At 53.2% G+C, this 22,816-nt stretch overlaps 2 protein-coding genes across 8 annotated transcripts in view; both read right to left on the bottom strand.

Moving 5' to 3' along the window:
- Positions 1–510: 510 nt before the first annotated feature.
- Positions 511–10,340, bottom strand: Cdh24 (cadherin 24). The gene is made up of 13 exons (XM_021639653.2): positions 10,148–10,340; positions 8,338–8,655; positions 7,876–8,170; positions 7,609–7,728; positions 7,367–7,534; positions 7,021–7,208; positions 6,121–6,374; positions 5,296–5,432; positions 2,896–3,017; positions 2,704–2,815; positions 2,234–2,482; positions 832–1,796; positions 511–741 (listed from the first exon to the last, which is right to left on the bottom strand). Exons 2-12 carry the CDS (start codon positions 8,536–8,538, stop codon positions 1,297–1,299), a joined length of 2,346 nt encoding a protein of 781 aa, XP_021495328.1. The 5' UTR covers positions 8,539–8,655; positions 10,148–10,340; the 3' UTR covers positions 511–741; positions 832–1,296.
- Positions 10,341–11,042: 702 nt separating this feature from the next.
- Positions 11,043–22,816, bottom strand: part of Acin1 (apoptotic chromatin condensation inducer 1) — a 46,719-nt gene continuing 34,945 nt past the window's right edge. The window contains exons 1-13 of one of the 7 annotated variants that reach the window (XM_060391204.1): positions 22,557–22,693; positions 22,385–22,447; positions 20,650–20,791; positions 17,098–17,140; positions 15,964–16,097; positions 15,710–15,862; positions 14,838–14,976; positions 14,393–14,538; positions 13,700–13,807; positions 13,489–13,596; positions 12,994–13,318; positions 12,773–12,873; positions 11,043–11,939 (exon numbers count right to left, since the gene is read on the bottom strand). In XM_060391204.1, coding sequence (XP_060247187.1) covers positions 11,619–11,939; positions 12,773–12,873; positions 12,994–13,318; positions 13,489–13,596; positions 13,700–13,807; positions 14,393–14,538; positions 14,838–14,976; positions 15,710–15,862; positions 15,964–16,097; positions 17,098–17,140; positions 20,650–20,791; positions 22,385–22,447; positions 22,557–22,666 — 1,893 coding nt within the window. In that variant the 5' untranslated portion in view covers positions 22,667–22,693 and the 3' untranslated portion in view covers positions 11,043–11,618. Of the gene's footprint in view, positions 11,940–12,772; positions 12,874–12,993; positions 13,319–13,488; positions 13,597–13,699; positions 13,808–14,392; positions 14,539–14,837; positions 14,977–15,709; positions 15,863–15,963; positions 16,098–17,097; positions 17,141–20,649; positions 20,792–22,186; positions 22,254–22,384; positions 22,448–22,556; positions 22,712–22,816 lie in introns of those variants that run through there. The other 6 variants (XM_021639621.2, XM_021639622.2, XM_060391206.1 and 3 more) reach the window with 6 other exon arrangements.

Raw genomic sequence — 22,816 nt, 5'->3', positions numbered from 1 at the left:
AGAAGCTCCCAGGACTAGGCCAAGGCTAGCAGACAGAGGCAACAGGCCTCCAAGACAACAGTTGAAGGAGAATAAAAGTTCCCACATTTAGTTGTAGCTAGTGTAGAGCCTCCTTCCCTCTTCTCGGTCTCATGTCCTGACAGGAGCCCTCACCCCGTGTTCCCCGTATTCACTCCCCTCTTGCCAATCCCACAGATAGTTTGAGACATGTGGACGTGGGACTGGAGTTGGTGGTGGACATGGGGACAGTCATTATCCTCCTCCCCCAATGGAACGTGGCCCACACTCCTCCATCTGAGAGGGTCTCTAAGTAGGTACCTCCTAGGAGGACTGGGCTGGGGTTGGAGGCTTTGCCCCCTTCCGCCCTCAGCACAAAGGAAAGTCTGTCCAGAAACGCTGGGCCGGTGAGAAGCAGGCTCCAAATTTACAAAATAAAGTGTTTATTATGAAATTAGAGATGGAGGCCCCTCCCTTCTTCCCTTTTCCCCCTTCCCCAGCTGCCTCCCCTTTCTCCCCCACCCCCACCCCCCACTTCCCTTCTGGGGCCTGAGAAGCACACAAGACAATGCCCAGAGCTGGGATGCCCAGGGCGGGCTGACAGCTGGGCAGAGCTCCAGGGAGGTGGCCATGTGGGTCGAAGCTCTTGCCCTGGGAGGTGGGCTGGCTCCCTCCTTCCTTCTGCTGGAAGCCAGTGGAGCCAGGATGAGGCCATGAGTGATGGAAGGAACCATGCGGGCAGGTCTGTAAGGAAGGGCGGGTTGGTTTAGAAGCAGGATCAGGAGGGCGGCTCCGGTCCCCTGTACTGCTTCCAAGTCCGCCACAGACACTGACCTGGAGCAGAGCATCTCCTGCAGGAGGGTGGGGCAGCAGTGGCTGGGAGAGATTCTCCTGCTTTGGGGATGGATAACAGAAACAAAACAACAACAAACCAACCAAAACGCCAGTCAGGGGGACTCAAGAGAGAAGGGAGGGACATGTGGGCCAGAGACAGACAGAGCATGTGCGTGGGAGACAGAATCTGAGCGATCAGAATTACGGGACAAAAACAGCCACAGAGTCACAGTGAGAACAGAGGTCGGGGCAGTCACAGAACCCAACCCCCGACAGCGGAGAGTCACAGACAGGGATCTCTGGAGAAACAACACAGACCGACTGAGGAGGGGGAGGTAAGAGGGAGGGGAAGGGAGGGACACTGGGCCCCTGGGCTGCCGCCGCCTGCCTGGACCATGTGGGGCTCACTCAGAGGGCCTGTGCGCGCTACCCCACCGCAGCGCAGCGGCAGGACCGGGGCTGGACTCAGGGGTCCGGGGGCTCCTTGGCCCCATATAACTCTGCCAGGGTGCGGAAGAGCGGGCCCCAGTCGTCCAGTGGCTCGGTGGGGCCGGGGACACCGCCAGCCTCGCTGCCCGAGCCCAGGGAGCTGAGCGAGCCGCAGGAGGAGCCCCGGCCCTCGTAGCCGTACACCTGCACCGAGTCGTAGGGTGGCACGCTGGGGTCCTCGTCCGTCTCGCGCAGCCGCAGCGCCAGCAGCTGCGCCACATCCGCGGGGCCTGGCGGCCTGGGCTGGCGCGGCGCCCGGGTCCGGGGCAGCACGTCGCGGCGCACGGGCGGCCCGGAGGCCGGAGGTGCGGCTCCGTCTGGGTTCTGCAGGGCTGTGATGTCGAAGGCCTCGGTGTCCTCCTCCCCGCCACCCTCGTCATCGTAGGTGATGATGTTCTCGCGCACGTCCTCCTCCTCCAGCACCATCAAGGCTTCCTGCTTCTGCCGCCTCAGGGCCACGAAGAGCACCACCAGGGCTGCAGGAGAGCACGCAGGCCATTGAGCCGCTGCTTCCCACGCGGGGCCCGACCAAGCTGAGGCCGCGTGGCGAGGGGTGGCAAGCCTCTGACATTTGGCAAACCTTGTTTGAATCCTGCCTTCACCCTTTATTTGCTATGTGTGAGAAGTTTACATGGAAAAGAAGTTTTATTTCCTTAGGTGTTTGAACGATTATAACAAAACATTTGTGACGGGCCTAGCGCTGCACTTGGCTCAATCAATTTTTATGGCCGGTTACTGTCATGGGTTTGGAGGTTCGGTAGGTGAGGACAGAGGTTTTCTCTTGGACCTACCCAGCAGTAGAAAATCCAGGCCTGACAGGGTCATTCATGCCCTATGTCTAGACCTGCTTTCTCCCGCCCCACAAAACAGGCCCAGAGAGCGAGCGCATCTTGTCCCACTGTCCCTGACTCACCAAGAAGGGTACCCATGCACGTGACAATGGCAAGCAGGGCACCAGTGCTGAGACCCGTAGGTGAGAGCTGAGCCTCGGGCCAGCAGGATGCCATGGAGCCGTCAGGCCGGCAACGACACACACTGATAGTCACCGTGGCAGTGCTGCTCAGAGCCGGCTGCCCCCAATCCCAAAGTTCTATGGGAACCAGGTAGGGGGCCTGGCGGGGTGGAGCAGGGCGGGAAGGCAGCAGCAGGCTGGCAGAGCCATCTGTGGAAAAAGGAAGGTTCCTTCCTGTAGGGTCGGCTCAGCCCATTGGGCCTGCTCCCCAGGGAAGGTTTACGCAAAGGACAAACACACAAGCGCAAATGTACACCTCTCTGCTGCTGGGTAGAGGGTTCCACAGGCGGGGGAGGGGCAATCAGGCTGTCCAGGGTATGGGAGGGGTGGGGGGGAGACAGGCATGGGTGTGGATGCAGAAGGTCACCCACCTCGGTTATCCCGGACTGTAAAGTTGGCATCAGGGCCCGCAGGACCTTGAAGGGAGACTTGGCTACTGTTGCCAGCTTCATCTCTGTCTAGAGCCCGGATGACCTGAATCACCTGGAAGAAGATGAAAGGTCTTTCAGTGAAATGGCTGCTGGGGGCCTCAAGAGTCCAACCCATCTGCCTCAGCCGCTTACCTGGCCAGGGGCTGCGGAATCACAGACAAAAATGTCATAGGGCTCAGCCAGCTGTGGAGCATTGTCATTTTCATCCAGGGTCTGGATGGCTACTTGCACACGGGAAGACTGTGCAGAGCTGTCTGAAGCCAGAATACCAACACGTGTGCGTCATACATGCACACACAACATACTTGGTCAGAGGCACAGATGCCACAAAGCATGCACATAGAACGTGAGACCCCGCATGGTACACGGACAGCAAAACATGATTTTTTCTTTTTTTTTTAGACAGGGTTTCTCTGTGTAGCCTTGTAGCTTTGTAGAACAGGCTGGTTTTGAACTCACGGCGATCAGCCTGCCTCCGTCTCCCAGAGTGCTGGATTACAGGCCTCTGCCTCCACACCTAGCATGCAAATCACAATCTGAAGTGGGTGGGATGAGAACAAGCGTATACGTGCTCACGTAGTACCTAAGATGCGCGCACAGGGCAAGCACAGCAAATGCGGAGATGTAGGGTAGGCAGAAGGTCCACACGAGGTGTGCAAACATAAACCGAGAAACAGGTGAACAGACCACACATACAGGGTGCGACAAATCGAACATGCTGGAAGCGGACATGAGCAGTGAGTACAGCGTTGACCCCACCCTACCCTGGCCCAGAGAATGCCTTTTCATGCACAAGTAGAATGGACACGCTCACACACACCAACAGAGGTCTGGGAGGCTGTAGTGCGGCAATTTGTATCACTGAGAGTTGACCTTCTAGAGTGTCATGGTCCACGGGGTGCAGCGCCCAGGCCCCGCCCTCGGGGGCGCCCTACTATTTTCTTACTTTGCTCCTCTCTGTCAGCATCGTTCAAGAGAGAATGCTAAGGATAGTGAGCTTCCTGATTCCTTCGGTCTTTTCTCTGTGTTGAGGGAGAGCTGGCTGGCCTTGGTGGAAGGGGCCGAGTTCACAGCTCGGGGCAGGGCAGGCAGGCCCTGTGTGTGAGCTGCCTGGCCCTAAGGTCGAGGCCAACTAGAGACGGAATGAGATGGGTCCAGTCTTTCACTGCAGTAAGGGCCACCAGCTACTAGCCAATATCGGGGTGGGGACAAGAGCAGGGTTTGGCAAGAGCACGAGAGAACAGTACGGGACGCACATATCCACAGGGCCATATATAAACATGCAACCAGACGCAAGGTAATGCATATAACACACACCACACACGTGCACAAAGCATCATCTCTACAGATACGCTTGCAGCTAGCTACACAGAACTGCCAGCGCAAACAGAGCCGCACAGACAGACACAAATACAAACACGTATTTAACCCACAGGAAAAGCAGGAAGGTAGCGGAGACAGCAGCTCACACTGCCAACTGACGGCCTGGATCACATGCCCTGCCATTTATTTCCATATGACTTTGAGAAGTCACTTAACTTCTCTTTATGAGCTTACTCACTTGGAAACAGGGAAATAATCCTATCTCCCTCATTGTAGTGTTTAAGTAAGTCATTCTATTTTTGGAACTTAAAATGGTGCATGATACACAATAAGCAATCATCTATCCACAAATATCCACATATGCAAAGGATTATCTGTAGCTACTTGTATACAAGACTATACACACCCAATCATATGCACAAATACCACAAATATAATTCTATACAAACTCTATTGCGAACACATATCAGGGATATATCACAAGTATACATGTGTGTGCGCGCGCGCACACACGCGCGCGCACACACCCACCCACCCACACACACATGCGCACACACACACTTGCATATAGGATGTCATGTACCGCAGGTTGCCCTTGAACTCCCGATTCTCCCGCCTTAGCCTCTCTCGTGCTGAGATTACAGGTGTGTGCCCTGCGGCTGTATACTTCACGTGAGTGCACGCCCATGTACGTATACATACAGCTCCTTGCTGACATGCACTGACATCTGTGTATACAGTCACGATGCTGATGGACCATTTAAAAACAGCAGGAGCATGAGCAGGGGCCATAAGGTGCTACACAGAGAGGGTGAGGGCCTTGCCTGTCTCCCCAGGGCAGAGAACTAAGCCGGTGCTGGTGCTGGTGCTGGTGCTGGGGGAGGCAAGTCCTACAAGGCTCCCAGAAGACCTGACACACTCCTGCACAGTCCTTCCCGGCCCTGACAGTTTAACACTTGGGCCGCGAGGTACGGCTCTGAGTTCGAGCAAATCAGGTAGGCATTAATGTCTGGTCAAGATATTCAGGCAGCATGTCCTGTGTTGTCGCCCCATGACCCCCAAACTGAGTGAGGATGGCTGTTTCCAGGCTGAGGGCCAGGAACTGAACTTAGTTGAGGTATGGCTGTCACTACCCCCCCTCCCCCTTCAGGGATAGGGATAGCTCTCTGCCAGAACAATGTGGTCTCCTCAGGGCCCAGGACTCCTTACCCAGCTCTGTGGCCAGCACGGTGAGGTTGTGCCAGACACGAGCCTCGCGGTCCAGGAGCACCGCTGTTCGGACAGTGCCATCTTCGGGCTCGATGGAAAAGCAGCGCTCTGGGTCCGAGTGGGGAAGGATGGAGTATCTAGGGGAAACGGGAGTGATCTGGAGCTGCCACCTCCCCTCCTCCCCTTCCTTCCCCTCTGATCATCCTGCGGGGCGCCAAGGCCCCTGGTAGAGGGTCCAGGTAGAGCCTTACCAGCCACTCAGAGCCGCCAGCCAGGCTGGAGGCCCTGGGAGGCCCCTACGGTTCAGGGGACTGTGTTTGCTAGGAGTGGTAGAAGAGGCAAAACCACTGTGCTTCAGACCTGCCGGCTCTGTTCTGGGGACCCAGGGACTGTGTCTCGTCCCTGCTCTGCCCCAGACCACCTGTGTGACCTTGGGGAAACCATCTGACCTTGTCACCCACTTAGCCGCTCACAGCTGGCCCCTCAAACAACTGCCAATGACGATCCCTACGTTATAGGGACATGATGACAATTAAACGTTATCAAGTGGGCAAAATGGGAAGCACTCAGGGCACGATCAATAGAGATCCATTTATCAAATGAGATTCTATTTGCTTGTACTGCCGCTAGGAGGTGCCACTCCAGTCTACCCAAAGGGAGCGGTGGGGAGCTGGGCTATAGCTAGAGGTCTCCCAGCACCTGGGCAGGCCGACCAGCAAGCCGGCACGGACAGTGAGATCTCTGCTAGGTGACATGATTGGCTGTACTCACGGCATACCCATGAATGGCCAGCTTTGCCCCGCCCCAGCTCACAGTCCAGCTCACCGGATGGGACTGGCCGGCGAGTCCAGGTCACTGGCCGAGATCTGGCCCACCAGGGTCCCAGGAGCCTTGTTTTCAGGCACTGTCAGGTGGTAGGTGGCCTGGGTGAAGGCAGGTGGCTCTGGGGCGTCCTGCACAGCCACTCGCACAGACGCCACATCCTTGAAGGGACCTCGGCGCAGATAGGCAGGGTCGATGAGGGTGTTGGTGGCTTCTACCCGAAAGGTATAAGAACGGCGGGTCTCGAAGTCCAGGGCCTATGATGAGGGGAGACAGAGAGTGAGGCACTGGGAAAGCAGCTGCGCCCAGGTGCAGTCTCTTGGCCCTGTACGACCAGAGCTGAGGACAGGTGGCGCTAGGGAGCTGTGTGCGGCCTCGGTGGCCATGGTGGGTGGCACCTCCAGAGTTGCAGTTAGTGCCACTGTGGACTTGTTAAGTGACCCTGAGACACTCCCCCTTTTAGCTTTCGGAGCCTCACCTAAAGGGTAAGACAGCCATGGCCACCAGGGCCTGACACAGGGGTTCTAAGCACGATTCTAGGAAACTAGTTAGAAGTATGGCCAGAGAGGGGAGCTCCTGCAGTTTTTTCCTGGTGCCAGCCGGGGATGAAATCTCAGTCTCCGTGCATTAGGCAAGCTCCCTACCATTAAGCCTGCGCCCCCAGCTGCATCTGCAGGTTTTATCCAGCAGAAGGCAGGAGCTGGAGCATTGGCTCAGAGGTCAGGAGCACTCTCTGCTCTTCCAAAGGACCTGGGTTCAATTCCCAGCACACAACTGTCTATAACTCCAGTTCCAGGGGATCTGACACCACCACACAGACATCCCGGCAGGCAGACTACCAATGCACACAAAATGAAAACAAATAAGCGAGAAAACAACAAAACCAAACGGCGGAAGACCAACCTTCCGGACAGTAAGCAGCCCGTCCTGGCCCTGGGAGTCTGTGCTAATGCTGAAGGCCTCTGATCCTTCCCCATCCAGGATGCTGTACGCCATTAGGGCGTTGTCCCCTAGGTCTGGGTCCTGGGCCTTCAGCCGGCCCACCAGGGTTCCAGGGCCAGCTGTCTCCACCACAGAGAACTGGTATAGACCTTAGGGGCGGAAGGAGGGAAGATGCGTCCTCAGAGAAGCCTCCAGCCCTCCTTCCCCACCCCAGCATTTCCTTTTTCCAGGGTCTGGGCTGGGGTGGGACTTGGGAGGGATGGAGTCTAGGGGCTGTAGGTAAGGGCATCACAGAACCGCCCCTTACTCTGAGGGAACTTGGGGGGGTTGTCATTGACATCGCTGAGGGTGACTGTTACTGTAGTGCTGCCTGACAGCCCCCCCATGTGGCCACCCATATCCTTGGCTTGAATCACCACCAAGAACTCCTCTTGGGTCTCCCGGTCCATGTTGGGGATGGCTGTACGAACCACTCCTAAGGGAGAGACACCGGGTCAGGGGGTGCTCGCGCCCGTGGCTGCCCCACAGGGCCCCTGAGTTCGTCCTCACCGGTCTGGGGGTCCACAGAGAAGAAAGGTAGTCCATCCAGCACTGTGTACACCAACTTGGCACTGTTCCCATAGCTGGGATCATCAGCGTCGTGGGCAGTTACTTGGATTACAGACGTCCCTGTGGAAGAGCCCCCGCTCAGCAGCGGCAAGGCCAGCAAGGAAGAGCACACCGAGGGGACCCAGACGTGAAGAAGGCTGAGCAAAAGATGAGTTCTAGGGCAGACGCAAAAGGGGCTGGAGGGGCATTCAGAGCCGGGGTGCTCACCGACGTTAGACATCTCAGGCACTGTGGCGTGGTAGGGCCCAAGGGGAAACACTGGCGGATTGTCATTGATGTCTTGCACTTTGATGATGAACTCTGACGGAGGCTCCAGCGGCCGGTTAGAGGCACGGTCCACAGCTTGCGCCAGGAGCACATACTGGGCCTTCTCCTCCCTGTCCAGGCTCTTGGTCACATGGATATTGCCCGTGGCCTCATCGATCACAAACACAGTACCTGCCCCCTCCCCCGTCAGCAGGTACTTGGTGCGGCCCTCACCCCGGTCAACATCTGAGTGGAGCTGCAAGAGTCAGAGGAAACAGGCACAGAGCTCCAAGCGCAGGGTGGCGGGGTTGGAGTCTAGGTTTGGGTGGTGTACTAGGGGTGCCAGGGGACCAAGGTCATTGCAGAGTGATGAAGCTGCTGGGCAGGGCCTAAGGTGCAGACATGGGAAGGGTCGGTTCTTACCTTGCCGATAAGGACAGGCTCTGGGCCAGAGTACTCCTCAATGACAAAGAACTGGTTCCAGACCCAGCTCCTTCGGGTCCGCAGCAGTGTAGGGCCTGAGTGTCCCCGGGACCCCGCCCAGGCTGGGACTGGAGCTGCCAGGCGCCCCATGCAGCCCCAGCCACCCAGCCAGGCCAACAGGAGCCTCACAAGGCCCCACATGTTTGAAATCCAGCCAGGGCTCTTGTTCACTGGCCCCAGGTGCCGAGGCCGGGCGAGGCCAGGTGGCCCATGAGCTGGCTGGGGAAGACGAGCTGAGGCTACCCCATGGATCCACACCTGTAGGACAGGTAGCTGCTCAGGATCAAGGAAAGTCGAAATCCTTCTTTCCCAAATCAGATACCGAAGCTCAGCTCGCTAAGAAACCAGACACCCCACTGCCCAGAATGCAGTCTAACAGACAGCCTGCTGCTTCCCCCCCCCCCCCCCCCGGGCTCTGCCTGGGTTCACCTCCAGCCCCTCCAAGCCCATAAATCTCAGATCAGTCAACTCTGGAAAGCCGGGAGGAAAAAGGAGAGAGGAACGCTGAAAGGACTTGGAATTTCAAATCCTGTTCCCATTCTCCTACCTTGGGCACACAGATAGGGGACTAGGAAAGGTAGATAGACTGACGGAGAAAGGGCTTAGAATTAAGAGGTTAGTATTCATTGACACACAGCCTCCCTTATCCATAGGGTCAGGCTCAAAGACAAGGAGTGCAGCCCGAGTCAGACTGGGACTTAGGAAAGTATCCCCTCCCCAAGAGGAACCCCACCTCTCCAGACTGTCTACAGCCCACTCTGCCAGCTGCAGTCTTTAAGGGGAATTGGTCTAAAGAAGCGGAGTGGGGCTAGAGCTGGAAGAATCGGGACCAGGGTTGCAGGAAGTGCAAGGAGACCCAGGAAAGGTGAAATGGAGGCTGACCCAGAGGCCAGAGACAGTGTGATTGAGGGCCCTGGATCAAAAATCAGGCGTGATGGTCTGGCAGGCAGGGAAGACCAGATGAGAAGCAGACCAACCACGGAGAGAGAAGGGCAGCAAGAGAGAAGCAAAGACATCAGGGAAGCAGCCTGCGGATCTGAAAGGTGAGAGTGGTCCTAGGTACCAGGCTTGGAAACGGGTAGAGGGGCAGAGGAACCTTCTGGGTGTGTGTGGTTTGTGTGTGTGTGTGTGTGTGTGTGTGTATGTAAGAGAGATCAGGCCTCAGAACTTCATTCTGGTAGAGTAAGCCCCCAGAGCAGTAGAGGTAGGGAGGGCTGCGGGAAAGGAGCTAGAGAGAAGACCCTTCCCATTTCTCTCTGTCCTCCTGAAGGGACCCACGGTCAGGTAGCTGTGCCCTCCCCCAGAGCACACACACACCTGACAGGCCGTTTGCTCCCAAGAGAAAAGAAGCCAGAGGGCAGCAAGGGACCAGGGAGGCAGGCGGGACGAAGAGGAGAGAAGGAAGGAAACAGAGGAGTGGGAGAATGGGAGAGCAGGAAGGAAAGAGGAGAGGGGAGGAGAGGAAAGGAAAACGGGAGAGGTAAGGAGAGCGGGAAAGGGAAAAGAGGAGAAAGGTAGAGGAAAAAGGCAGAAGAGATGGGAAGAGGCAGGACAAGAGGGAGAGAGAAGGGGCAGAGAGGCGGACGGGTAAAAGAGGAATCCGGAGAGGCGACAGGGAGAGGTGTGTGGGTAGGGAGAGGGCAGAGCGCGGGAGAACCAAGCCGGCACGGCTCGCAGCCAGAGCGCACCGCAAAGCTGCGGGGCTCCCGCTGCCCCCGCGAGGATTCCCGACCCGGGCAGACGCCCTTACCTGGCACTGCCGGGGGGCCCGGGACGGCGAGCAGCACCCCGCCCGCCTCCGTCGCTGGCTCCCGGGGGCGCAGCCCCAAGCGGATCCAAGCCGGCGCCGCGGCTCCGCTGCAGGTCTGAGCGGCCCCGGCGAGAACAAGGGAGCGAGACGGAGGGGGCGGGGGAAGGAGGCTCCGCCTGCGGAGGAGAGGCGGCTCGCGCGGGAGAGGAGAGCCCTGCCTCCGACCCTCCCCGGCCAGTCCCCGCCCCCGCGGCTCCGGGGCTGCCGGGCGCATACAGATGCGGGGACCCTCCCGGGCCGGCCGCAGCGCGGCAGGGTACCTGGGCAGCTTGGCCAGGCTATTTTGAGGGCCTGGCGGAGAGTCCCCGGGCACGCTCAGCCAGCACAGCCCCTGCGGAGGCACCCCGTGAGGAACAGCACTGCGGGGACCCGGATCCACACACGGCGTTAAGGTGCGAGCCTCGGGATCTTGCGCGGGCCACAACCGCCAGATGAGTCGGCTAGGGTGAGCTACGGACCGCAGTGAAGCGGGGGTCTAGGGAGCTCGCTAGGGACAGACAGGGGCAAGACATCGGTGGGCAAAGCTCTTTGCAAGGATCTAGAGTGTCTGCGCCCCCTGGTGGCATTTGTGAAAAGCACCTTGAAGGGTGACCAAACGCCTAATTGTGCAGGGGACTGACCCTGCCAGCCCCTGTGGTCTTGCAAAAGAAACAGGACAACCAGTTATCTCCCAGAGGGAAAAATACAGACAGCTTTAGGCTGATGAGGGCCAATGTAGGGTTGAAGATTCCCGAGGGAGGCCGCTGCTCCCGAACTCAGTTGCCCACCATTCTCACAGCCATTCAACTTGCCCGTTCACCCAAACCCTTCCCAAGGAAAGGCACTCCAATACTAGTTAAAACTAAGTCAGATTTTTATTTTTTCTCCATAGACCACATCATTTAATAATAAAAAAAATAAAAATAAAAATTGAACAAAAGGAAAAGGTGGATATAAAGTGGAACCAGAGGGCAAGAGGCTGCAGGACAGAACAGACGGGGAACTGCAGGGGCCCTGGGACTCAGGAGAGGCTGATTCAGCTCATAGGTGACCCAGGCCTGGCCCCGGCTGTTCCCAAAAGGCTGTGAGTACCCAAGGGAGGTGGAAAGCAGGACGGAGGGAAAATGAGAGGTCTGGGGCACTTGGCTATTCCCACTTCGGGCCAAATCTCTCCCTCCATAACCTAGCTCTTCCCTCTCAGACTTAATGGGAAGAAAGGAGAGTTAGGTTGGGGCGGGGGGTGGGGTGGGAGGGAGAGATTGCCACTGCTCCGTTTGGTACGTGGGGATGAGTGGCAGTTACAGTTCAGCACTGAGCAATGGTGTGAAAGACCCTTGGTTCCAGGGTATGGTGATTGTACCTATCCCTCTGTGGCCTTTAACCTCCCAGGGCAGAGTGGCAGGTACCTGCAGCTCTCCTAGTGTTTGCTCAGCTAGCGGCGCCCACCCCGGTCCCGTACAGGTGTGCTTCGACTCCGGCTTCTGCTGTGGCGCTTGGTGTCTCTGCGATCCCTCTCCCTGCCTCGGTCTCGGTCTCTTTCCCTATCCCGATCTCGGTCCCCCCTGTCCCTCTCTCTCTCCCTGTCCCTCTCTCTCTCCCTACTATGTTCCCTCCGCTTCTCCCGTTCTAGCTGTCGGTTCCGTTCCCGCTCAGCCTCCTTCTCCCGCTCCTTCTGTTCTTCTTCTTCTCGTTCCTTTCGTCGCTTCTCCCGCTCCTTGGCCCGTTCAGCCTGCTCTGCCTCCTTCTGAACAATCTGTAGCCAGCAGGAAGGGCAGAGGCAGAGAAAGTGCATCACAGTCCTGTCTGAATTGGTCCCTCTTTGTGCTTCCTGCCCAGACCTTGAACTGCCAGCTCAGGGTCACTGTCAGTTTTGTTGTTAAACAGAAAAGGGGCAGGCATAGAGGATGAGCTGTGCTCTGCCTACACACTCACTCTCTCTTATGCATGACAGGGGCTGACACCATCATTCTCTATTTCTCTAGCTTCCATGATTCTAGATGCAAAATATTTGAGTAGCATGAAACCTAAAATTCCCCCCCACCCCCAGGTTTTACTTCACATTAAGGGGCCAGCAAGATAGCTCATAGGGTAAACGTCCTTGCCACAAAAGCCAGACAACTTAGCTCAGCCCTGGAATCCATGTAAAGATGGAAGGAGAACCAATTCCACAAAACTGTCCTGTCCTTTGACCTCCACATGAGCACCATGGCAAGCACATCTCCTTTTGGCCCCCCAACACACAAAGAAAATACTTCAAATTCTCATAAAAAAAGCAAAAGTTGCGGATATTAAGAAGCAGAGAACAATTTACAAAGACAGCTTTACAACTTTATAAAACATGCATTTCCTAGTCAACCCAGAAGCTGGGTTTCTCAAATCCTACAAGTTCTACTTCCTGCTTTTGTGGCCACCTTCGCTTTCTCTACAGCACCCTCACTGGCCATTTCTTAAAGCCGATTCTCTAATGCTTCATTTCTTCCCTTACTAACCTAAGCCAACGACAGGGCCTGGACTTTGCACCATTAATCTCCTGGGTGCAATGACCAGCTCTAGCGTTGCCACTACTCAGCAAAGGAGAATACTCACCTGGCTCTCAGTCAGTGGGAGCCAGTAGATGCAGGGTGCTGCCTTAGTCTTACGGAAGAGGTCATCCAGCAACTTGGCAGGTGGCTCCTCCTGAGCTTTTTCTGAGGTGAGAGGAAGTAAAAAACCAAATCTCAAACACAAAATCCTCTGACCCATCCATCTGGGCTCCTGTCCTTCCAACCAGGAGACATTACCACCCTACCAGCCTCACAGCGAAATACCTTTCTTTTCACTCTTCTTTTCTTTAGATTTTGCTCGCTCTTTGCGGCGTCGGTCTCGGGACCGTGATCGGGAGCGGGGCCCCTCTCGAACTTTGTCCCGATCCCATTCTCGCTCGGACCGAGTCCTCTCTCGTCGCTCCATTTCCCGTTCCCGTTCTGCCCATTGTTCCCGCACAGCCCGCTCCTGCTCCCGTTGCTCAGCCCGGGGGTGGGGTGGGGGTTGAACTGGGGGTGGAGGTGGGGGATGCAAGGGCCTTGGAGCTCCCTGTTCCTCTGTCTTAGTTTCAGAAGGCCGATCCACCAGGAGTCCCCGGTGGTAGTCCAGCTGTGGGCAGAGGGACAAGGACAGTTAAAATAGAGTTTACTCCATTCCCAACGAAAGAGAGAGAAGAGGAAAACCCAGAATCTTTGTGACTGCAGGTTTGGCAAAGCTCTCAGAATTAAGCAGAATATGGGCACCTCTGCCCATTCCCTCCTTTTCTTTAGGTTGCTCACCTCATCTTGCTCAGCATAGTCAGCACACAGAAATTTGGGGTTGGACTGGGGCCACTTGACCCCATGCAGAGCTGTGCGGGTTGCTACAGCTTCTTCTACTGTTGAGTACTGGTGAGGAAGAAGCAGAGAGGCATGTGCACCTTTAGTCCTTGCCATTTGCCATAATGCCCACAAATCTGATACCTCACAGAAAATAGCCTCTTTGCCTCACCGTCACAAAACAATGAGACTTGATCTTGTCAATCCAGAAGGCCTCTTCCACCAATGTTCCTGTACGCCCCAATAACTCCTTCAGTTGGCCTAAAGTGAAGGGACGAACCTGCCAACAAAAATCAACTTTTAAGGTCTTAAAGAAGGTAAGAATACCTATATATCTAGCATTAAGATTTCCCACAGGCACCGGGCAGTGGTGGTGCATGCCTTTAATCCCAGTACTCTGGGAGGCAGACAGATCACTTGAGTTCAAGGCCAGCCTGCTCTACAAAGGAAGTACAGGACAGTCAAGGCTACACAGAGAAACCTTGTCTCAAAATAAAGAGAAATTCCCACGTAAGCTGGACAATGGTGGCGTATGCCTTTAATCCCAACACTTGGAAGGCAGAGGCGGGCAGATCTCTGAGTTCAAAGTCGGACTGGTCTACAGAACAAGTTCCAGGACAGGTAACCTTAGAGAGAGAAACCCTGGCGGTGGGATGGGCTGAAAAGATGGCCCAGTAGTTATAAATACTGGCTTCTTTTCCAGAGGATCTGGGCTTGAGTGCCAGCACTCACACCTGGATGCTAAGAACTGAACTTGAGCCCTCCTCAACAGCAGTAAGCTTGTAATTGCTGAGGCACCTCTCCAACTCTCAGGCTAAAGTAAACCCTAAAGTCAAGAAGCCTACAATATGGGAACACGACTTACCAAGTTGGAGATATGAACAATGTTACTGATCTTGCCCCTGGGTGGGGAGGGCACCTGGGCAGTTCGGACTGGGTCATCAATTGTAATGGAAACTCCAGACTTCTGCTGGCTAATGGATCTCCGGGTTAAGGTATCTCCTATTGTTACTAAAAAGAGAGCACAGGAACAGCCTTTAGGAAGGGCACCCCTGACTCCCTTCCTTTTACTCTCTACCATGGAGCCCATCTTCATTTAGATGTGCCAAGTGTCCTAATGTGGCAGGGCGCAAGGGCAAACCAATCTCATCGCGGAGACCCCAACACTATAAAATCCAACCCAGTTCAAAACAGCACCTAAGAGATGCAGACACAGAGAACTTCTCAAACACAGGGCAGAGGCATCAGATGCCCAAACAGGTGCAAATGTGGTCCCCAAAGAACGCAGACAGCTGCCACAGCTCACCCACCTTTCTTTACTTCATGCTCCACAGGTGGGGGCAAGGCCACCTCTACTGACACCTGGGGAGGTGCAGGGGGTTCTGTTTCAGGCTCCTTCTCTTCTTCTTCTTCCCTCTGCCCATTTTCCTGGCCCTCCGCAGGCACTACCTACAAAGATATCAGAAAACAGAGGTGGTCTGTCATGACACTGGCATATTCTCTTCAGGCTCTGGCTCCCAAAGAGAAGGTGGTTGCACCAACCTCTTCCACTGTTGGGAGATAATTCTTGATAACCCTAGGTCTTGTTTCATGTGTGGTTTTTGAGACAGGGCTTATGTAGTCTTTGTTGTCTTAGAGATCAAATGTAAACCAGGCTGGCCTTGACCTCATAGAGATCCTCTTGTCTCAGCCTCTCTGGGATTAAAGCCATGTGTCATCATGGCCGGCTAAAAGGTTTTTTTTAAAATTGCAAACAAAAGTTTAATTATTTGTGTGCACATGTGTGTCCATGGGGACCCCCGTGTGGATAGCTTTGGAAGTTGGTTCTCTCTATCACATGGGTCCTGAGTGAGGGTGGTTGTGAGGCTTTGCACAGGCCTCTTTAACCCATGGAGCAATTTTGTTGGCCTGGACTTTTTTCTGCATAAGGTAAGATATTAAACTATTTTAGGTTTTGTCATCTTTAGTTTTCAATTTTGGTATTGTGGCACAGCCATATACCAAAGGAATGTTCTAACAGAATGTTCTTTGCAACTGGTAATGTTTGGCAAAGCATGTGCCTGTAGTTTTTAATTAACCTACCCTTAGCACAGGAGTTCCCATCTCTGCCTTTATCTCAGCTCCTCAGCTGCCTGCTGCTACCCACTGCCTCAGCCCTGATGCTGGAGTGCAGGACTTTTACCTGAGTAACTGTCCGGCATATTTTCAGTCCTTTGTCATGGGTCCCATCGTCGCCATTACGTTCTGTCTCATCCTCAGAGATTCGGGAATCATCAGCGTGAAGATCCACAACAGCCTCCTGCCCCGCCAGGGGTTTGATGTCGGGGATGAGGCTCTGGGACACAGACACCCCCGCTACCCCGTTACACTGGGCCCATGTCTACTCCCACCTCTCAACATGTCCTATCCTCCCTTCCCTGGCACCTCCCACCTCACCTTGAGTGACTCAGTGGTGATACTGATGGAAGGTTTCTTCTGTGTCGTGGCTGTGCTGGCTCCCCAACGACGTTTTCGACCAGGCTGGCCCCCCTCTGTGTCACTGTTTCCAGCTTGCACCCCCTTGGTAGCTGCTGTCCCCAAAAAATAGGACCCAACAGTTAGACGGTCTTAGGCTCCCTGCTAGCTCACACCACAACACTTATAGGTTGCCTCGGGCTGGAGTTTTAGTAAAAGGTTAACTTAAAGTATTTTTCGGCGGGGGGGGGGGGGACGCTAGGAAAACTAAGGCTTAAGAGTGAATAAAAATGATGCCGTCTCTTCCTTATAGATGGGAAACTATGTCTGTAGAAAGGAAAGGGTGGGTAACTGGTTGGAGGGGCAATTCAGACTATGTGTGTCTATGAACATCTAATAAACTTTTGCAATAAAGAGTTCCTTATTGGGCACTGGGTTTGGTGGCACACACCTTTAATTCCAGCATTTGAAAATTTACAAGAAACTTCTGAATTCAAGACCAGCCTGGTCTACACGACAAATTCCAGGCCAGCCAGAAAACAAAGCTGCCATCACCACCACAAGAACGCCTCAGTGGGAAACAGTTACTGTCAGTAGCACATTCGCTTCCTAGATGTGTGTTAGTATAAAATGGGAGCATTATATGGGAGAGTCTCTAACTACAAATTCAAGTTGGATATCTGAAAGAATAACATTCCTCTAAGAGTTAGCTGTGGTAGCACATGACTGTAATCCCAGCTACTTGAGAGGATGTGGCAGGATTCAGTTTGTGGTCAGCCTCGGCTACATAGCAGAGACCTAGTCTCAAAAAATAAGAAATAAGTTGCAAAAAAGAGAACAGATTGGAAATGGTCTGAGGTACATTGCTCTCCTTAAATTGTGGTTAGTGGTAGTTTAATCCTCAGTAACACACACACACACGCCTAGAGAAACATGACAGGAATGGTTCAAAGAGGGGAAAAAAAAAATCAAAACCTACACGTGTAGGGAAGGCAAAGACTTGCTAGGTGGATCAGGCAAGGGAGAACTGCACCCCCAAAATGCTACTGGGAGGAAATGAGGTTCTAACTGTGAACAGTTTTTACACTTTTACCAGAAATTTGAGGTTAGACTTACAGACAACGGAGATTTTCCTCTTGAATGATTTGGGCATCGAACTCTGTATGAAGAAGATAAGGAAGAAAAAGAGAGAGACACCCCACAGAGAGGGGGGAGGAGGTTAAACTGGGCAATCTTAAATGCCAAAGACACATAGAGACATAGAGAGAGAGAGAGAAACACCAACAGACAGAGACCAAAACAGAAGCAGCAAACGGCAAAAACGAAGCAGAATCAATGCAAGTTAGAGGGAAAATTAAACCAAACATCATAGGGAGTCATCTATTTCATTTTTACAACAGTGTATTAGCTTTGCCAGAAATAAGCTGAAGAGGCATCCAACAACCTCCCAGCTAATTTAATTAATTTTTGGGTTTTTAAAGACAGGGTCTCACTACATAGCCTAGGCTGGCTTCAAATTTTTGGTGATCTTGCCTCAGCCTCCCAAGCGCTGGGATTACAGACATGAGCCACCATGCCCAGCTCCCTCCCAGCCCTTTAAAGTTGCTTATCATGCCCTCTTCAACTCTATGTAAAGGATGAGGACCCGAGAGCCAATAAGCTGCACCCAGACATGGGGGATGGGGTCCTTCCAGCTCCTCCCTTGCTAATTTTAAAGATACAAGAAAATCAGCTTTCAGGATGGCAACTTCAACAATCTCCCTTTACTTGATGCCCATTCTACCATCCTAATAGGATTTGGGGATACCCGAAGACCACCCAGAGCAACATGTAAAACAATTATACTAGGTTCACTAAAGATGAAGCACCCAGGCCAACAGCTAGCAGAGAGAATTTACAACTATCTCTTGTGTGACCTAGGGAAAGCCTCAGCCACCCCAACCACCACCCTTACTCCAGCAGAGCCTTAGCATGTCCCCCCCCACCACAAAAAAAAAAAACAAAAAACAAACCCAAAACAAACAAACAAAAAAAAAACAGGTCTCAAACCCAGGGACTCTGGCCAAGGACCAATACCAAAACAAAGCCCAGAACACAGATTTGGGCAGTCTCTTCCCAGACACGCAGTAGGATCAACATTACAGACAGAGCAGGGGGTGGGGTGGGGGCACTTTTAATTTACATGCTTATTTCTGGAAAAACTAAGACCACCCTACCACCCCTTCTAAAGGGTAGGGCAGAGCCCTCTTAATCTCCTTTCCCATCCACCCCCAGCCCCACCTGTGTCATCTAACCAAGTCTCCTTGGTCTCTGTTAAGGGCAAGCCTGAACCCTAGCTGGGTTGCTTGTGATGGGTAAGTTAGTGAGAAAAGGAAAAACAAAAAACAAAAAAACTTAATTAAAACAAGAAAAACACGAACCAAATAAGAAACCCAACAAAGAAATCAGAAAAAGTAAAGAAAAAATAAAAATAATAGATTAAAGAAGAAGTAGAAAATAAAGAATAAACTAGGAATATGACAAATGTTCCAGGTACCATCTCACACCTGGGATCTTCAGTTCAGCCAATCGCACCTCACTGTGTACTGTATCTAGTCAACCGCCGGTCCAATCAGAATGAGCCCTCCCTGCTAGGCGTTGTGCAATTGGTGGGGGGTTGGGTTGGCAAAAAAGGTGGGCGCACGGCGTGGTAGTCAGCGTGGCACTGCCAGAGTCCTCCCAGGGGCGCAGGGGGGGCGGGAGGAAAACGTGTGGGGGGATGCTGCCCAGTTTCCAGGATGTCAAGACAGTTCACTGGCGATGCCAGCCTCAGCGAGGGGCAGAGGGGGGAATGGGGGCAGAACAGCAGTCCTGGCCCTGTAGGGCATCATCTTGCAGTCCCTGATGAGTTGGCCTGTGAGTAGCAGGAATGCTCCTTGCCTTTCATGAGAGGCAGGCAGAACCCTATGTCCACCAGTGGCAAGCTGCAGCCAGTACCACCACCCAACAGTTGGAATCCACGTGACAACTCCAAAGTCCCTTTCTCCTCTGAATGTAACTGGGGAGGGGTCCTGTCACGGAGGAGGATCATGGAGCCTCTGATGAGGGTAGCCTGGGGGCAGCAGTAGTAGGTGAATTTCCCCAGGACCTGGTACACCTTCAGCAGCAAGATCAGAGCATGTCTTCTGGGTAGTGGCTGGCATCTCCTCAGGGATTCCCGCTGAGACAGTGGTTCCAGTCAGGTGGATGATCGAGTCCCTGCCTCCAAGGGTGGAGAAGCTGGAGCAGCCAACATGCTGCTGCCTTCACCATGGACAACAGGGACCAAAGCAAAGTCCATTTGATGAGCAAGTGGTGACACATGAGCTGGGCTGTCGTCAGCTTTAAATCCCTGGGGTACAGACCCTAGACTTCTCTGCAGGGTTCCTAGTCGGCAAAGCTTAAGCCATGGGTCCCACTCAAGTGTTTACAACATGGCAGTGTGATCACAAACATTTGACTCTCTTAGGTTTCTTGGTTCCTACATGGGGATCCCAACAGTCTGTAGCAAACAAGGCAACCCACAGTCTTTGATAGGTAAGGGCACATGGGCAGGCGCCCCAGCACCGGCACAAACTCTTCTTGGGGTGTCCCAAGTAGGGAGATGATTCAAGTCCACCCCTTTCCAAACGACTTTTGTTTTCTCAATACAAGTCTCTCCAGAACAGTGCTCTTCTTAGCCCCCTGATGTAAGCAAGACAGGGAGGCAAAAGGGGGCCCATCACAGAAGCCCATGGACATGCCCCCTCTGGCCAAGACACCTGGACAGCAGACTCGGCTCTGATTGGGCGGCTCAGTAGCAGCGGGTGGGTCCAGAGGTAGAGGCGGCATCAGCGATTGGCCAGTTGGGCAGGGTTATATTTTACGGGCGGATTACCGTACATGAGGTACTTGGACAAAGTTTTACGGGGAAGAAGGACCTTGTAATAAATAATATTCTGCACATCAAATCACTTTCACCTGCCCCCACCCCCGCAACACACACCAGAGAAAGGCTACACACACAACAGCCCCTCCCACCCTGTAATAATAGCACTCCCAAACCCAGCTAATTCTATTTCTTTAAGAGCCAAGAAGACTTCGCTGCTCCAATGGGGGAAGCCTCTTGAATTGGGTACAGGAAAAAATGTAATAAAAACGCCAAAAAAGGAGATAGAGGGGTCATCTGGATCACCCCCAATTCTGGTTTCTAAGTCGCTACACCTCCATAATGAGACCACTGGGGGGCAGAAGAGCAACAAAAATTCTTCAGCAAGGCTGATCTGGTAGGAGCCCCAGAGCCCACCAGGTGGCGTTGAGTGCCTCTGAGCTTTTAAAAAGGAGGGAAAGCTCAAGGAGTTAGCTTCACAGAAGCTTCAGCAGCAAGAAAAGCTGCGCTTGGGTTTTAGAAAAAGGACCATTAACAGACTTCAGAAGTAGGAGTTTGGGCTGCACTACTTCCCATGCAGGGTCAAGAAAAAGAACTCTGTCCCCATCCAAGGGGTATCCCTTGCTAAACCAGCGAGTTCTCCCTTGGCCCTATCCTGATCTAAGGCCCTGCCTTGCCCCCTTTTAAGTCATCCCACTGTGTAAGAGGGATCACTAAGATGGTCTATTCTCCCTAGGCCCACGGTCTGCCCACCCACCCCAACAGGTGGCTTGGCTAGTTACCTCTTTCTTCTCCTCTTCTTCAGCACTGCCCTCTGGGCGGTCATCGCTGCTGACTTGGTCTGCAATAGGCATAGGAAGCTCTGAAACTTCATTTTCAGGTCTGTTTTCACTTGTGTCCATGGTCACTTCCTCCTTCTCTTCACTGACAGGATTGAAGAGGTTGAAGGAAAGGGCAGGAGAGAATGAAGGGGAAGAGAGAGCAAGATGTTAGCTTTGGAGCTATAAAATCCCAATGTCTCCTTACTTGGGTGGGATTGTAAGCGCTGCCTTTTAGCTCAGACTAGAACTCTGCTACCACTGAAAAGCGGGAATGTTTCCCTTGGGGAAATAGCAGTTACAGTGGTCTTGCACATTTAGTACCCAGAGTGGGATAACACTGCCCCCCAGCACTCACGGCGTTCCCAGGTACTAACTGCACAGTTCTCTTGCATGAAAGCAGCATCCTCTGAAAAGTCCTTCAGAAGTGACCTCGACTGTCCCAAAGCCTGTGGACTCCCTACCACCAGGGCACAGGCACCCTTACTTTACCCAGGAACCTCTAGGAAGCCTGGTTCTTTTATAAAAAACCAAGACAAAAGGGCATAGCTGTAGTAGATGACCCTGACCTTGTGCTTAATCAAGTGTTTAATAACAAATGCCTGGTGGATCCACATTTAGAGACACCAGGAGCAGACAAGGGCGAGGGGTTGCAGGAGATAGTGCAGGGCTGGTAAGCATGCCCACTCCTCGCTCATTTAGGAAACCTAAAACTGCTGACCAAGTATGAAAGCTTGAGGATCAGGCCACTGCTACCTGCTCAGAGTAGAACTGTTCTTACATTTGACTCTTAACCAGTTTCTCCCACTCCCTCATTCCAACTTCCAAGAGATAAAGAGAGCAAGCCTCCCCAGTCAGTAATACCCTCCCCCACACCAGAAAACTTGCCCCCAAACATGAAACCCACTCTCACAAGTTAGCATCCAGTTCAGACAAAGAAATAGAGATTCCACCAGATAAACTATCTTCCTACCTTTCTGTCATCATCCCTAACTTCTAATCCTGAACCTCCCTCCCCAATACAAGGTTAAAATATATATATATAAAAAATGAAGACGATCAGGGGCACAAGTGACAGAAAGGGGAAAACAAGCCTCCCCAGGCCAGTAACTAGTACCAGAAAATCCAGCATTCCCAACAGGCTGTCTGACACACAAGAGGTCAGAAAAGCGCCCCCAGGGTAGGCAGGGAGAGATGCAAAGCTGGGGGGGGAGGGGAAGGTCAGGATTGGGCCCCCAACTAACAGGCCCCCTTAGAACACGTGATTTGTCTGCTTAAATCTTGAAGAAAGGCTTATCAAAACCCCAAAACAAAACAGACAGCCTACTGCTCAGACAGGGCAACTGGGGCCAATTAGAAATCGAGCAGGAAGGACAAAGGGAGAAAGCGGAATGCCTGAAAACAGATCAAAATGAAAGACCGTGAAAGCCATGAGGAAGCTAAGGAGGATGAGGCGGGCTAGAGGTGGGGAAAGGGACACATGGGAATGTTAAGCTCTCACCCTTCTTTGCTGTCTGATAACATGATTATTTTTTTTTTCTCCCCCTGGAAGTGCTGTTTATCCCTTTCTGAAATGGAAGAAATAACAAAAACCAAACAAAAAAATCCTAAAAAAAAAAAAAAAAAAAAAGGAAAAGAAAACCAAAACCAAAAAATAAAAAATAAAAAATTCCCAAACCAAACAAACCACCTTCCTTACCCGGAGATCCCACCACCTCCTCCCAGCCACCCGATCCAGAGAGAGAAAACCAAGATGCAGCAACTGGGGATCCAAAAGAAAAAAAAAAATGGTAAATGGAAGGGGAGGTGGTGGTGGAGCGGGGAGGCTAAAATAGATCTGGCTTTTAAGAGATAAGCGTTTAAGTCCTCACGGCAAACCCCGAGTTCGGCTGGATTGGTCTCTCTGGAGGAAGAAGGCCAGGCTGCTGGTAGTAGCTGGCTCTATTGTACTGGCGAAGCGGCAGCGATCAGCCGGAGACATGCAGGGGAGCCATCTTGCCACTTACCCAGCAGCCCGTGTGTGCGGATGGGGGAGGGCCCTGATGCAGCAGGGGAGGGGAAAAAGGGAGGGAGCTGAGTGAGCAAGGTTCTTATCCTCTGGCAGGCCACAGGAAGTCAACTGGCTCTAGAG

This window comes from Meriones unguiculatus, chromosome 9 (assembly GCF_030254825.1).
Source record: "Meriones unguiculatus strain TT.TT164.6M chromosome 9, Bangor_MerUng_6.1, whole genome shotgun sequence".
Taxonomy (NCBI): domain Eukaryota; kingdom Metazoa; phylum Chordata; class Mammalia; order Rodentia; family Muridae; genus Meriones; species Meriones unguiculatus.
Note: the sequence above shows the minus strand (reverse complement) of the source record. Positions and strands in the feature narration are given on the sequence as shown.